General features: G+C 44.3%; 1 protein-coding gene across 1 annotated transcript in view; it reads right to left on the bottom strand.

The window, feature by feature from the left end:
• The window catches only part of ASS1 (argininosuccinate synthase 1), a 147,532-nt gene that overhangs the window by 56,685 nt on the left and 73,545 nt on the right, over positions 1–17,302 (bottom strand). Inside the window, exons 10-11 of the mRNA XM_077478172.1 lie at positions 15,086–15,176; positions 10,800–10,884 (exon numbers count right to left, since the gene is read on the bottom strand). Coding sequence (XP_077334298.1) covers positions 10,800–10,884; positions 15,086–15,176 — 176 coding nt within the window. The remainder of the gene's footprint in view (positions 1–10,799; positions 10,885–15,085; positions 15,177–17,302) is intronic.

Here is a 17,302-nt window from a genome sequence, read left to right on the forward strand (position 1 = left end):
GCTGGACTCTACCTTTAGGTCAATCCCCATATTCTCCAATAAGGACACTTTACTGGTAATATTTTCTCCCTTTTGAGACTTTTGAGAATTCACAAATATAAAATATTACAGCCTTCCAGAAACTAAGACCTCAGAATTAGAGATGCAGAGAAATTTTTACAGCGGAAACATATTGGTCGAAAATCTGCATTTTGCCAATAAGAGAAAAAGGTGCCAATAACGGTGCTGAAAACGCACCTGATTTTGCAGCGATTTTACAACGATTTTATTATATTTTACTGTGCTTATGGTGTGTCATGTGACTCAAAAACCGCATCAAAAACATACTGCGTTTTTGATGGATTTCAACTAGGAGGTGCGTTTTTGGTGCTGTTTTTTTTAACTGACTAAAAATGCAGCAAGTACGATTTTTTAACACCACCGGGGACCAGTCTGAAGACATACAGTGCCCTGAAAAAGTATCCATACCCCTTGAAATTTTCCACCTGTTACAACCGAAAACATAAATGTATTTTATTGGGATTTTATGTGATAGACCAACACAAAGTGGCACATAATTGTGAAGTGGAAGGAAAATGATAATTGGTTTTCAAAAGTTTTTACAAATATATATCTGAAAAGTGTGCATGTGCAAAGTAAAGCATTTGTGTTCAGCCCCCTTTACTCTGATACCCCTAAATAAAATTCACCTAATTGGTAAATAGAGTCCACCTGTGTATAATTTAATCTCCATATAAATACAGCTGTTCTGTGAAGCCCTCTGAGGTTTGTTAGAGAACCTTAGTGAACAAACAGCATCATGAAGGCCAAGGAACACACCAGACAGGTCAGGAATAAAGTTGTGGAGAAGTTTAAAGCAGGGTTAGGTTATAAGAAATATCCCAAGCTTTGAATATCTCATGTATCACTGTTCATTCCATCATCTGAAAATGGAAAGAGTATGGCACAACTGCAAACCTACCAAGACATGGCCGCCCACCTCAACTGACAGGCCGGGTAAGGAGAGAATTAATCAGAGAAGCAGCCAAGAAGCCCATGGTAACTCTGGAGAAGCTGTAGAGTTTCACAGCTCAGGTGGGAGAATCTGTCCACAGGGCAACTATTAGTGGTGCACTCCACAAATCTGACCTTTATGGAAGAGTGGCAAGAAGAAAGCCATTGTTGAAAGACATAAGAAGTCTCATTTGCAGTTTTTGAGAAGCCATGTGAGGGACACAGCAAACATGTGGAAGAAGGTGCTCTGGTCAGATGAGACAAAATTTGAACTTTTTGGCCTAAAAGCAAAACACTGTGTGTGGTGGAAAACTAACACTGCACATAACCCTGAACACACCATGAAACATGGTGATGGCAGCATCATGTTGTGGGGATGCTTTTCTTAAAGTGGAAGTAAACCCTTCTATCATTTTCAGTCAAGGAAGCCGCCATCTTGGCCTCTAATAATTCAACTTCCATAATGCTGCACATGTGATCAGTTATGACACCAGCCATTGGATGGTTTGAAAGTTTGGTTGAGAGCACAACCAATGTGAACGTTAGCATTTCCGGCATGCCGGGAATGTAAGTGTTTTTTGAAACTGGGTTTACTCCCGCTTTAAGCAAGGACAGGGAAGATGGTCAGATTTGATGGGAAGATGGATGGAGCCAAATACAGGGCAATTTTAGAAGAAAACCTGCGATGCCGCCTACACACGACTGGACTTTCCGTCAGAATAAACTCTGATGGTTTTTCCGACTGCGTTTCTGACGGAGTTCCGACCGAACGGACTTGCCTACACACGATCACACCAAAGTCTGTTTGTTTAGAACGCAATGATGTACAACGGGACTAGAAAGGAAGTTCAATAGCCAGTAGCCAATAGCTGCCCTTGAGTCGTTTTTTGGGCTGTCGGACTAGCATATAGACAAACGGTTTTCCCGATAGGAATTGATCCCGTCAGAAAGATTTAAAAAGTTCTATTTCTAGGTCCGTCAGACTTGTTGAAAAAAAAAAGTCAGCTGAAGCCCACACACAATCAGAATATCTGATGAAATGATTCTCTGACCTTTTCTGCCGGAAAGTCCAGTCGTGTGTAAGCGGCATTAAAGTCTGCAAAAGACTTGAGACGGGGCGAAGTTTCACCTTCCAGCAGAACAACGACCTTAAACATACAGCCAGAACTACAATGGAATGGTTTAGACCAAAGCATATTCTTATGTTAGAATGGCCCACTAAAAGTCCAGACCTAAATCCAATAGAGAATCTGTGGAAAGACTTGAAAATTGCTGTTCACAGATGCTCTCCATCCAATCTGACAGAGCTAGAGCTATTTTGCAAAGAAGAATGGGCAAAATGTCCCTCTCTAGATGTGCAAAGCTGGTAGAGACATCCCCAAAAAGACTAGCAGCTGTAATTGCAGCGACAGGTGGTTCTACAAAGTATTGACTCAGGGGGGCGCCATACAAATGTACCCCACACTTTTCACATATTTATTTGTAAAAAAATGTGAAAACCATTTATCATTTTCCTTCCACTTCACAATTATGTACCACTTAATGGTTCCAATAATGGCCGAAAATTAATTCATATTCATTTAAATTTGTCATATTAATTGAAAAGTCGAATATAATACAATTAATACAATTATATATAAAAATATATATATTTTTAAAAAACTGTAATTTTTCAGTTTTTGGTCAAGCGCATCCTAAATTTCCAGTTTCATCACCAAATTTTCCGTTCGGTGCACCACTACTCAGAACTCCTAAGGCTAGGAGCATACAGGTGTTTTTTTAGGGCTCTTTCAGACAGGGGGCTGACGGGCGGTAAAAACAGGCGATATTCATCAAAAGTAGTGAAAATGATCATACAAATGCTCACAAGAACATTTGTTCAAAAATCCACTAGTGTATGGCTTGAATTTGGTCCGATTCATGCTAAAAGTGGCAAAACTGAAGCCGTGGGTGTTCCTGTTGAGTGGAAAGTTTGTCGGCTGAACAGCGCCTGCGTCCAATTAGATGCAAGCAGTGTTCAGGTATTCTGAAAGCCGCTTGTACCAGCTGTCAGAATACAATAGCTGTTTTCGATTTTTATATTTGTAATTCCCAGTGAATCGAAACTGGAAACTGATGGAAAATTGTCAAAGTGTATGGCCAGCTTTTTGGTAGTCATGGGCCTTCAATCAATACAGCACCGATCCCACCAGTGTCACAGGACCACCTATGTTGCACCTGAAAGTGCATGTTTTGGTTAGAAGTTGGCCAACAAAGCAGACAGCCAAAGGACATGCTGGGATTTGTGGTTCCTCATCAGTTGATCTTGTCCCTGTCTTGACTGAGCTCACTATAACAGCTAGGAGTGACTGTACTTTTGTCCACAAGGGGGCGCCCATGACCAAACCACCACGTTCTGAATCAAGCTGATGGAAAGCAATTAAAGAGCAAAGTCATAATTCTAATGTATTATCTCCAGCATCTCCAGTAAACAATACAACAATGTCTGCTCTTATTAAGCATTCTATTGTTCACTTATGTCATTATGCCTCACAGGCAGTAGATTGCTGCTCTGCATGAGAATAGCCATAATTGTTTCCCCTCCAGCTAGATGTAGTTTTAATGTGCCATTGAAGGTATGCAGGCTCATAGAGAGCTAAATGGGCACAGGACTGTATGCTGGGGCGGAAGGCACATTCCAGTGTAAATTGCAGAAAAATAATAGCAAAATGGCCTATGTGGTAACATGAGGATGGCCAGGACACGGGGCTCTAAAGCTGGTCATACATGTGCAAATCCGATCTGAGCATCTCAGCTTCCACTTCCTACTTGTGGTTGAGCTGCATTTTTACTGCACCCCTGCAAAGGCAGCCATAAAGGGGTATACACATGCCACAGCTGCAATGCTTTGCCTTCTGGTGCGGAAAAACTATCCCCACTGTCACATTCGGTGGGTAGTATTTTTTTCAGTGTGGCATAGTATTTTCCTGATGTAATAAGGTGGGCACGGGTAGAATCTGGCCTGGTTTACCAGACTTGTCCCCGGTTGATGGCAGGGCTCTCTTTATGTTCTAATGCTTTTCTGATTTGAATAGGGCTGCATCTGCCTGGCCTGGTGCTGGAAGGTGGCGTCTCCCAGGGTGTGCCGGAAAGACACTTTTTGGCTGCCCCACCCCAAGTGGCGGCTGGTGCTCAAATTGTTTTGGGGGGAAGGGCGAACAAACTGAAAAATTCTGAAAAAAAACCCCATCAATTGCAGCCTCACTGTGCCCCATATAATGCAGCCTCACTGCGCCCCATCTAACGCAGCCTCACTGCGCCCCATCTAACGCAGCCTCACTGTGCCCCATCTAACGCAGCCTCACTGTGCCCCATTCAATGCAGCCTCACTGCGCCCCATCTAATGCAGCCTCACTGTGCCCCATCTAATGCAGCCTCACTGTGCCCCATCAAATTCAGCCTCACTGCGCCCGTACACCCCCTATGGACGGGCTGCCACTGCCCAATTCATTGGTGTCTCACTGGCACTAGGTCATGTCACCTTAGGCTTTTCTGGCACTACACTTTTGGACAGACCTTTTGGCTAGCCAGGGCAAATTTTTAATGCTGTCCAATAGGCCCGTTGTGTATTGCACATGGCACCTTTTTCATGAGTGTATCACAGATTTATTCACAAGCACTTACACTGCACATGTGTTGTTTTTTTCCTTTTTTTTTTTTTGCACAGAGACGTAGGATGCAGGTCATCGGAGGGCCTGACCTAATGTCAGGGGGGAGGTTTGGTAGTCTTCAGGTCTTTTGCTTCTCCCCATCTGGAGGTGTCTCTCTTTGAAAGTGTGTTGCAACACATGGCAAGGTATCATAGTGCTTTGCAGCAAACCTTTTTGATGCTTTTGCTGATTTTTAAGACATTTTGATGCATCTAAAGCCCATTGATTTGATAATGCAAATGATTATCCACTGTGTAATTATCATGGACCTTTAATAGTAGTGCAGGCATAAAAAGGCCCATTTATACATGCCCTCTGAAAAGTGATCTGCAGTGGATTGCATTTCAGAGGGCATTTGACAGGTAGTGAGGATGCATTTTGTTACCTCCTCACCACCTGTTTTAACCCCTAAACACCTGCACCACCACACCGCAACCAAGCTCCATGTAAATGGATCACATTTGGGCTGCAGTATGTGTACACTCATTTCTTTTGCTTTTCCAGCTTAAGGGGGTCCACTTTAAATCACATAATGGCTGACATTGCTGCATTTCCTATAAAAAAAAAAAAAAATGCTAAAAAAAAAATATATAGATGTGAATTAGCCACAACATATGAGATGCATATTTATGGTCTCTGTTGTATTGTCAAAAGTATTGGGACACCTGCCTTTACACGTACATGAACTTTAATGGCACCCCAGTCAGTGTGCAGAGAGGAAGCCACTGACAACACCAACAGGACTTATAAGATCGCCGCTATCACTGTTGTAGTGCCGACTACTACAGTGATTTCTAGGTTCCCCAGTGGCCATCAAATTTAGAATATACATGCTTACATTGTGCCAAGCTGGAACTATGCAAGTATGCATATATAATTCCTGAAGGTAAACTTTATAATTTATAATTTTCCAGAAAGGCTGTGACCCTTTAAATAGGAGCATTTGCATTACCCAAGTTGTTTCTGTTCATATACATACACTGTATTATCAAAAGTATTGGGACACCTGCCTTTACACACACATGAACTTTAAAGTGGTTGTAAACCCTTACAAACCACTTTGACCTACAGGTAAGCCTAGATTAAGGCTTACCTGTAGGTCCAAAAAATATCTCCTACACCTACACGGTGTAGGAGATATTTGCCGAAAGACAGGCACCGCTGTCTACGGCGCATGCAGGTGCACTGAGCGTGCCGCTGTCAACGGCGATATGCCGCGAGTGGTGGCTCCCGTGCACATGCGCAGGAGTGACATCATCGTGGCTTCGCCGAATGACAGCGGCGGAGCAGCTAGACCCAACGAGAAGATAGATGCTCCGAACTACAGGGGACAACGGTGACTTCGCTGGCTCCTGTGTCAGGCAAGTGACACATAATGGACTACTATGCGATGCATAGTAGTCCATTATGCTTTACCTTTGCAGGGAATCAAAGAGGAAGTAAACTCATCAGGGTTTACTTCCTCTTTCATGGCATCCCAGTCTTAGTCCGTAGGGTTCAATATTGAGTTGGCCCACCCTCTACAGCTATAACAGCTTCAACTCTTCTGGGAAGGCTGTCCACAAGGTTTTTGAGTTTGTCTATGGCAATGTTTGACCATTCTTCCTGAAGCACATTTGTGAGGTCAGGCACTGATGTGGACGAGAAGGCCTGGCTCGCAGTCTCCACTCTAATTAATCCCAAAGGTTGATGTCAGGACTCAACTGACCCTCAGGTATGAGATAAGCATACTTACATTGGGGAAAGGTGGACCGGGTTGAGGTCAGGACTCTGTGCAGGCCAGTCAAGTTCCTCCACCCCAAACTCGCTCATCGATGTCTTTATGGATCTTGCTTTGTGCACCAGTCCAAATCATTTGGTGGAGGGGGAATATTGTGGGAGGTTGTTTTTCAGGGGTAGGGCTTGGCCCCTTAGTTCCAATGAAAGGAACTCTTAAGGCCTCAGCATACAAAGATATTTTGGCCAATTTAATGCTCACAACTTTGTGGGAACAGTTTGTGGATGGACCCTTCCTGTTCCAACATGACTGCACACCAGACATGTGCGATTCGTTTCGTACGAATCTAAAATTGTATGAATTTCTGTAAATTTGTACATTCGGGAGGATCCAAAATACAAATTGCTATGCTTCTGAATTTTGTACGAAATACAAAATTTCACTTATGAATTTCAAATCCAAATTCCGTTACAACGGAAATGTGACTGGTATTTTTGTTGACCAATCAGAGGTTTTCTTCTGCTGCTGAGTGAGGGTTGGGAAAATTACCTTTTTTTAATATGGGAGTGGGAGACTGGTACGAGTAGACGATGGGAGATTCAGAATTGGACAAAATAAGAATTTTTGTTAATCACGATTATTCGTAAGATGAAGTTAAAAACCCAGGAAGTCATCACAGCACAGGGATGGTGGGAACCTCTCATAATGAGCACAGCACAGGGATGGTGGGAGCCCCTCATAATGAGCACAGCACAGGGATGGTGGGAACCCCTCATAATGAGCATAGCACAGGGATGGTGGAAGCCCCTCATAATGAGCACAGCAGAGGGATGGTGGAAGCCCCTCATAATGAGCACAGCACAGGGATGGTGGAAGCCCCTCATAATGAGCACAGCAGAGGGATGGTGGGAGCCCCTTCATAATGAGCACAGCACAGGGATGGTGGAAGCCCCTCATAATGAGCACAGCACAGGGATGGTGGGAGCCCCTCATAATGAGCACAGCAAAGGGATGGTGGGAACCCCTCATAATGAGCACAGCACAGGGATGGTGGGAGCCCCTCATAATGAGCACAGCACAGGGATGGTGGAAACCCCTCATAATGAGCATAGCACAGGGATGGTGGAAGCCCCTCATAATGAGCACAGCAGAGGGATGGTGGAAGCCCCTCATAATGAGCACAGCACAGGGATGGTGGAAGCCCCTCATAATGAGCACAGCAGAGGGATGGTGGGAGCCCCTTCATAATGAGCACAGCACAGGGATGGTGGAAGCCCCTCATAATGAGCACAGCACAGGGATGGTGGGAGCCCCTCATAATGAGCACAGCACAGGGATGGTGGGAGCCCCTCATAATGAGCACAGTACAGGGATGGTGGGAACCCCTCATAATGAGCACAGCACAGGGATGGTAGGAGCCCCTCATAATGATAAATTCATCATAACGAACGTTCCTAATTGTTATGAAAAGTTAACGCACCTAACGAATATTCATATTTCGTACAAATCCCAATTGAATTTCGGACACGAATTACGAATTAACAGGTAATATGAAACGGAATGAAACGAAACAAATTTATTGACGGCGCACATGTCTACTGCACACCAGTGCACAAAGCAAGGTTCATAAAGACATGGATGAACGAGTTTGGGGTGGAGGAACTTGACTGGCCAGCACAGAGTCCTGACCTCAACCCGGTCCACCTTTCCCCAATGTAAGTATGCTTATCTCATACCTGAGGGTCAGTTGTAGAAGCTGACAATAATGGTGGTAGGCACTACTTTCTGAGTCCTTCTCAGGTTTACTGCCCCACTGCAGACTGACCACAGGGATCACTCGCATGGCACTGCCGCCATTCATAGAACACCTGGTATTTTTGTGAATGAATACAAGGCATTAGCTGATTGGATGAAGTAGAGAATATGACATCACCTCCCCTCTTCTCCACCTCAGAGAATCAGAGAATGCTATGTGTTCCGAGAACTTTGTCCGACTGTGTGTATGCAACACAAATTTTGACCAAAATCAGATGGATTTTGTGGTCGGAATGTCTGACCGTGTGTACAGGGTATAAAGGCTGGAGTTCCAATTTAAAGAGCATATATAGCAATAACCCCCAAAGAAGGTGCAGACACCACCAAGTTTTTATTTCTCATTCTTGGTGGGAAATTTTTAAAGACACAACAGGAAGCAAAAGAAATAGATCGTTCTCTCTTATACACCAGAACAGGTGTCCCCATGGTAAAATGACTACATTACTCCCATTCCATTGACAGCTGTAACATTTTACTTTTCCCTCTGCTTTTTTTTTCCCTTATGAAAATAGTCACCTGAACAAATAGAGAAGGTCCCAATAGGACAGCAATAAAGACCTGACAGAAGTTCTAGCACTTGCCCACTCTTTGATTTATAGAACCATAAGCAAAACTTTTTCACAATTTTGGATAGAGTAAGGGAGGGTTATAACCCCTGTCACCATCTGTGTCCCATTGCGGAGATTTCCCATTGCTTCCTGTCCCATAGCTAAACTGGAAGTGAGAGGAAACCCCTGCAAATTAAGGGAATCCCTGGGGGACCCCCAGGTCACCAGAACTAGTGTCCCTATTGGAAGATTTCCCCCTGTTACTTTTCTGGGGACCCAAAATGTGAGATTTTCTTTTACTTTCACTTTCAATGATAATGGTAAACAGGACAAATAGAGAGGGTGACTCTCCCTAATAGGGGCACAGACTGCAATAAAAACCTTACAGGTGTTCTAATCCCTCTCCACTCTAAAAAAAAAAAAAAAAGGTTTTGGCTTTAGATATACCTTAACCCATTGGCACAAGCTGCATGCAAATATGCGGCTTCTTGGTGGGTGGGCCTTGGCCCCAAGCAGCTGCATATTTGCATGGATTGGTGGAATACAGCTGTGCCGGGAATGCGCCCACTGCATGCTCCTGGCACAGTTACCGGCAGCTAACAGGAAGATTGAGATCGGGAGCTTTCAGATCATGTGACGGCCATGACAGCCAATCTTGGTGGTCAGATGATTATAAACCCCCGCCTCCCAGCATCCTAAACTCCTTAAAGGGCCGAGAGATACTGGCTCCAAGGAGTTAAAGTCGGTGTAAACCCACTTTAAAAAACAAAACAAAAAACTAACACCTGCAAGGCAAAGGCATAATGAGCTAGTATGCATAGCATACTAGCTCATTATGTTTAATACACACCTGAGATCGAAGCCCTCACTGCGGTGCCTGTATACCGCTCCGGCGGCCGACATCACTCCTGGGGGTTACTTCCAGGTATAGTGGCTCCAGCATTGTGATTGGCCGGAGCCGCGGTGATGTCACTCCCGCACATGCGCGCGGTGATGGCACACTCACTGAAGCAACACCATATACGTGCCATTGCATCAGTTTGTGTCAGTGTGCATGTGCCAATGACGTTAGCACATGCAAATACAGGGGATATCTCCTAAACCGTGCAGGTTTAGGAGATATCCTGGGTAGCTACAGGTACGCCTTATTATAGGCATACCTGTAGCACAAAGTTGTCTGTAAGGGTTTATAACCACTTTAAGGGTGCAGTTCTCCAGTTCTTTACCATGCTAAGTTATATACTATATGCCAACCATTCTTAACTGTTGTTCCATGGAACGCTACGGTTCCTCCAGAGGATGCTAGGGTTTCCTTGGGCTGTGGCTGATAGTCCTCCCATCGGATTGTGCCTGCAGAGTCATCAACACCAATGTTTTTTTAGCTGTCTGTAAGGGTTTACAACCAATTTAAGAGTTCAGTTCTCCAGTTCTTTATCATGCTAAGTTATATACTATATGCCAACCATTCTTAACCGGGGATACATTTCCACCAGAGGATGCTGGGGGTTCCTTGGGCTATGGCTGATAGACCTCACATCGGATAGTGCCTGCAGAGTTTGGGGGCCAACAGAGTCATCAACATTAATGTTTTTTTAGCTGTCTGTAAGGGTTTACAACCACTTTAAGGGTTCAGTTCTCCAGTTCTTTATCATGCCAAGTTATATACTATATGCCAACCATTCTTAACCGGGGTTCCGCTACGGTTCCTCCGGAGGATACTGGGGGTTCCTTGGGCTATGGCTGATAGACCTCCCATCGAATAGTGCCTGCAGAGTTTGGGGGCCAATACCACTTGGTAGAGTCATCAACACCAATGTTTTTTTAGCTGTCTGTAAGGGTTGCACTCTTCTTACTGACCACCAATGTAAGGAGTATTTTTTACACCCCCCCCCCCCCCCCCATGAATTGTTTTTAATAGGGGTTTCCCTGAGACCTGAAAATTGTTTCATGGGTTCCTCAAAGAAAAAAAAAGTTATAAATATATAAATTGTGCCTTTATTGTTCTGTGATGTGGTAGCCAGACCCAAAGAAACTTACGCCACTTCGTTGAGATAAGAGAATAGCTCCAATGCACTCTGATGCCGCGTACCATCCTTAGCGTTGGTGACTTGCACGGGGACACCTGTAACAAAAGACAAGCACAGACATAACATGTGGGCACTCAATGAAAGGGGGGGGAACATAGACATAGGAACCCCGTGGGGAACCGAGCACTTTCCAGAAAGTGTAAAGGAGCTTCTAACACAACACACGCATTAAATGGATGAGACAGTTATGAACTCTAAGTAACTTCTTAAGTATCAGGAGGTGCTGGAGGGTGGGGAGCAGGGGACATATTCAGGGCCAAAATAGAGAACGGCAATAAAAATAAGCCCCCCACCCCACTGCTGTCTCCTCTGTCGCCCTGTCTTTTCATTTCATACACTGTGAAATTGCAACCAGCACCATTGCTAATTACATTTCACGCTCTGCCTTTGTCTTATGGCCGAGCACCTTCTGTCCCACCACTCTGAGATTTGAGCCTGACAAATGGGAACGAGGGGAAGGAGGGGGGGGGAGCTGGTGGCCCAATTGCACGGTAAAGGCTTTGGCTGCCCACCCTCCCATAATGTCTGTTTCAAAGGGCGCCAAGCAAGTTCTGTGGCTGTCACGGCTCAGGAAAAAAAAAAAGAGGGGTCTGCTCTCATCAGCGAGAAGTTAAATCCGCCCGGCCGAAAGGAGACCCTATGAATTAATTATTACACCTTCCACAAAACAGGGTGTGGTGATCGGATTGGGGCAGAGGGGGAGAGCAATGGGGAGGGGGGGGATTTCAGTATGGAAAAGGCTACGGGTGGGAGGGAGAGGACAGACTATGAAAAGAATGAGGTTATTATTCTTTTTCAAACTGAAATGAGCAATAAATGTATTAGCAATCTGACAAGGAGTTGTTCTACCACAAAGAAGAGCTGGGCCCTGGGTTTGCTACTTAATCTTTCCCCATCTGTTCCCCCTATTAGCATTGATTGCACTATTCACTGCCAATCAACTCTTAACAGACCACTTTCACTCTCTTTTTGCTATTAAATGTAATTCTTTGCAATAATGAACTTTAAGCCCCCTTCGTCAATCTGGAGATCCTATTTATATTTAAAGGGTTTTTTTTTTTTTTTTCTTCCTACCATGTGGACTGGATCCCGCTCGTCACTTTTTGCGCTCTGCTCCCTGATCCGCAGCTTATAGGTTTCAAATAGTCAATAATTAGATTAGAACTTCAAATAAATGAAGTGAGGTTTGAATAGAGAGTCTGATGGACTAAGCTGAATGGGACTGTCATTGTCCTCTTATGAGATGATGACCGGATTTTAATTTCCTAGGGGTATCCCGTAACAATGCCATGAGTCACCACAATGCCACGTGTAAATAAGTTACTATATGTTTGTAGCCGGGTGGCGGGCTTGCTGGCAGCTGCAAGGCATCGTTTTAAAAATCATTGCTTGTAGGGGCTTTTTCAAAGGGAACGCAACTTATAGGATCTATTGTTCGGAGGCAGAAAACAATGAGATTTTGGCTGTTAGGAAGAAAGATTTGATATCTGTACAACGGTCAAAGGGTTGCAGACTGCTGTACAGCTACCGCGTCTTTTCTTCCCACTTGGAGTTTTCTCATCAAATGTTTTTTTCCAAAAAGACAACTTTTATTCAATTTTTTTACAGTATATAAATCATTATACACACAAATAGAGGATTGCAACTGCATGGAAGTAATCAGACACAGCTATCTAGGAAATAGTAGAGTACCTGAATTTGTTTGGATAGAGATACCTGCATGATTTCTGCTCTTTGAACATTTATCCCGCGTACACACGACCGGACTTTCCGGCAGACTAGATCCGACGGGATCAGTCCGTCTGACAATCTGATCGTGTGTGGGCTAATCCGATCGTTTTCCGTTATAAAAATCCAATGGACCTAGGAATAGAACATGTTTCAAATCTGTCCGTGTGTACGCAGCATTATAGTTATCAGATTCAAGCGGTCATTCAATGGAAGTACTTGCACACTCAAATGCCTTCTAATATTAATGGCTCCTTTAACATCAAACAGGGCTTGGTGAGATGAAAACGATAAGAGCAGTGGTGAAAGCTGTTATAATCGTATTTCTACTCAAAAGTCCCGTACCATGCACCTTAGGGTCCAGATGGATCTTACCAATCAGGACTACTAAAGACATAAGCGCACTCTTGTGGCTGGAAGAGAGGTTTAACCTCTGCATATGGAAAGCATTTTTTTGGACCCCTTTCACACTGGGGCCGTTTTCAGACGCTTTAGCGCAAAAAATAGCCTCCACAAAGCACCTGAAAACCACCTCCCATTCATTCCAGTGCATCTTTTTACACTGGGGCAGTGCACTTTCAGGACGTTCTGAATAGTCCTGTAAGCAGCATCTTTGGGGCAGGTTGGGAGCTCTGTATTTAGTGGTCCGAAAACGTCCTGACCATTGGAATGAATGGGCAGCACTTTCAAAGTGCCTTAAAAGTGATTTAAAAGCGCCACAAAGCAGGAGTTTCTAACCTTTTTTGGGGGTTTAAAAGAGCCCCGCTAGCGGCCCAAAAAGGAGCGCATAAACGCCGTTTAAACAGCACTAAAGGGGGGGGGGTGTTTTCTATCTATCCTCCCCTATATTGATACAAGCTAGTTTACTTAGTTAGTTATTGTACTCTCCCATTGCAGATACATCACATATCTGCTCCTGAAGAGCAGCTTAAAGCTGTGAAACGCGGCAAGCTACCAAATGTTGTGTAACCTCAATTACCCGTCCACTAAGATATGTGCCCATGTATACAATTTTTATTGTGACAGGGATCAGAAAGACCATAGACCGTGCAGATGCTATTTTTCAATTATGTATACCCAATCATCAATTTTGGTGGACTCCTTAATCTTAACATGTGATTAATGTTTATAAATATGTTACTACCAGATATTACCGTTTTAGAAATTGGCACCATGGAAGTGTGCATTTCTTTGTATATGAAATACAATGTGTGTAAACATGTATCTATGTATTATTAAATATTTTACTCTTCACCGCTCTATTCATTTTGTTACCATGAGCTTCATATAAAGCACCACCCTTTTTGTTGCATCTTTGCTACTTTTTTTCTGATGCATTTTTGCTCCTGTTCCTTACAAAGATACAACTATGTTGGTGTCCCTTGTTAATTTTCCATTGTGTTGTTTTTAATATAACTGCCTATTCCCAAACTGTCGTTTGAAGAAAAACACATAGCCAAGTATTATTCTCCACAATTTTTTTTATTGTGCAGGAAAAAAAAACGAAATTTAATTAGAGAAGCCATCTGCCACCTAAACAAAAATAACTTAACAAAAAAGAGTGAATCAACGCTCACATGAAATTAGCAGAAGGGGCCCAATGGGTGGCGCTTGAGAAATTAATTTCTTCTTTATACTCTCTTATGAGCCATACACATCTCGGAAATCCGACCATGTGTGGGCTCCATTGGACTTTTTCCGTCGGATTTTCCGACACAGAAAGTTCAAGAGCAGGATTTAAAATTTTAGACAAAAAAATCAGTTTGCATAAATTCTGATCGTGTGTAGGCATTTCCGACGGACAAAGTGCCACGCATGCTCAGAATAAACAAAGAGACGAAAGCTATTGGCTACTGGCCCTTTTATAGTCCCGACGTATGTGTTTGACGTCACCTCGTTCAGAACGATCGGATTGTCCGACAACTTTGTCGGACTGTGTGTATGCAACACAAGTTTCAGCCAAAATCTGTCGGAAAGAATCTGATGGATTTTGTGGTCGGAAATGTCCGACCGCGTGTATAGGGCAATAGTACGTCACTACGTTCGTGTTTGTCGAATGACAATTTGCAGATAGTATGCTAGACAAAATCCTGCACACGCGCTTTTGACAAAAATCAGATGGTCATACAACAATCAAACCGTGTGTACGGGGCTTTACTTGTCTTGTCATTAATGTCCTAGGCTCTAAGGGCAGCCACACGTGACCATATGCCTTGGCATTTCGTCACACAGTTGAAAAGCAGAATCCAGGGTTCAGGCAGATTTCTTATCACTATAGTAATATTAAGCGTACACAGAAAGTCTTGTATCTCACATAGACACTGGTGTTATAGCAGGCCAAAATCTGAAATGTTGGCTTTCTGCTTAACAGTGCATCCAAATGAAAACTGTAGGCACGGGTTATGTCAGGAAAGAGGAAGCCATTTATAAGTACTAAAATGCAGTTCACTTGTTTACGTCAACTTTTCTTTTTACTATGTTATACAGTACATGCATTTAGATGCTTACCATTCTTGAACTCAATTTCCAAAATGTCTGGGGTGTTGGGAGCAGTTGCAGGATCTTTAGTTTTCACAAACAGACCATCTGGAGCATGGTTCTGGAAGAGAATAAAAACAGTACCACTGAGATACAGTAGAGGGGTGCTTCTATGATATAAAAAACTGGACAACATTACAGCCATATAGAAGACATGAGGAATAATGTATACTTGGAGCATACCATGTCCACAACTTTTTTTTTTTTTTTTGCAAATCTTTTTATTAAAGTTTATGCAGTAAACAACAGCAAGCAAACTAACAAACAAAAAAGAACACATACATTTGTCACGACTACAGTTACAGGCGTGATGTATACAGATTTGTAATACAAGATAGTTTGGTACATACAGAATATGACGGAGAGTCTAAGGCACCTCATTGGCCACAGATAGCTGACTCCATGAGCAGCAGGACAACTTGGGGTTACAACACTCTACTCAGACATATGACATTTCCACTGGTGCAGTTTCCCGGTAACTAGCAAAGGGTAACTTGTTAAGTAGGCTACGGGTCAGAGGCTGTGGAGGCGTCAGCCAGCCAGCTGGACCAGACCTTGTCATATTTTTGCGGGCAGCCCCTATTAGCATAGCAGTCTTTGTAAAGAGGCAGGCTGTCGTTGACCAATTTCTTCCACAGGGAGAGAGGAGGGGGAGTTGGCTTACGCCAGCTGAGGGCTATGGCCTTGCGGGCGTAGAAAAGGAGAAGCCCAACCAGGGTGCGTCGCGCCACAGTGGGAATAATATGATCTATCAGGCCCAGTATGCAAATTTCTATGGAGGGCTGGAGCGATATGGAGGTGACCTGTGTAATGACCCTCAGTATCTCCTTCCAATAGTCGACAATGGCCGGGCAGGTCCAAAAAGTATGAGTGAAGTCCCCCGGTATTGTCCCACAACGCCAACACCCCGGGGGGGAGGCGGGGTTCATTTTGTGCAATCTATATGGGGTGAAATATGCTCGGTGGACCATCTTAAACTGTATTAGCCGGTCTCTCAGGGAGACCAGGGATCTGAAAGGGAAGTCCCACATGTCATCCCAATCATCATTATCAAAGGTGGGAATGTCGCGCACCCATTTGTCTCTGAGCTTTCCCAAGGTAGGGAGGGAGGTCGTTATCAAATGGGAGTAAAGTTTCGAGGTGGGCTTATTTTCACATCTGGACGTGAGGAGGTCCTCTAGTGCTGACTGGACAACCTGGGGGGGAGACCCGGAGAACTGGCATCTGAAGGCATGGGAGAGTTGTAGATATCTAAAAAAATAGCTCTGCGGGATGTTGAAGTCAGAAATCAACTTGGGGAATGGGGCCAGCGATTGGTCGGAAATTATTTGGTCTGCTGTTTTAACGTTAAACTTAGTCCAAGCATGGGGTTCAGGTAGTTTGTAAAACTGCTCCAGGGTGGGGTTCAACCACAAGGGGGCAGCTGGAGAAAGGGCATTGGCAGGGTATTTTTCAAGTTTAAGTCCTGCCCCCCATGCACGCAACGTGGTGCGCATGGAGGGGGTCAACGGGTATGGGGCCTTTGGGCCACGATACAGCAAAAATTTCAGCGCTTCCAGTGACTTCACCACCGCCGCCTCAACCAAGGTGGCAGGGTTCGTCCTATCAGGAGTGAGCCACCAAGCCGCAGTAACCAGCTGGGTGGCTAAAAAATATTTGTACAGGTCAGGGCACGCCAGTCCTCCCTGGGAGGACGGACGTGTAAGCGTTGACCATCCATACCTGGGGGACTGGCCCCCCCAGATAAAGGAGGTAAAAAGGCTATGCAGTCGGGAGAAAAATGATTTAGGGATCCATTGCGGGGATTGACGAAGTAGGTAGAGAAGTTTGGGCAGGATTTTCATTTTTATCAGGTTTATCCGCCCTAGCAATGATAGGGGTAGAGATTCCCATGCCTTCAGTCGCAGCCGCGTCTCCTGAACCACTGGGGATAGATTCAGAGGCATGAAGTCCGAAGCCTGCCTCGAGACCACCACCCCAAGGTACTTGAAGCTCTCCACCCACTGTAGAGGTATATCGGGGGGGGCGGTGTCGCGGGCTGCTGGGTCTATAGGGAACAGAAGTGACTTTGACCAATTAACCTTAAGGCCCGTGATCGTGGAGAATGAGTTCAGAATTTGTAGTGCCCCTCTGAGAGAGGAGTCCGCATCGTTAAGGAAGAGAAGGAGGTCGTCCGCATACAGGGCG

Source organism: Lithobates pipiens, unplaced genomic scaffold (genome assembly GCF_037356315.1).
Source record: "Lithobates pipiens isolate NorthernLeopardFrog02 unplaced genomic scaffold, aLitPip1_a1.2 Scaffold_1, whole genome shotgun sequence".
Lineage (NCBI taxonomy): Eukaryota > Metazoa > Chordata > Amphibia > Anura > Ranidae > Lithobates > Lithobates pipiens.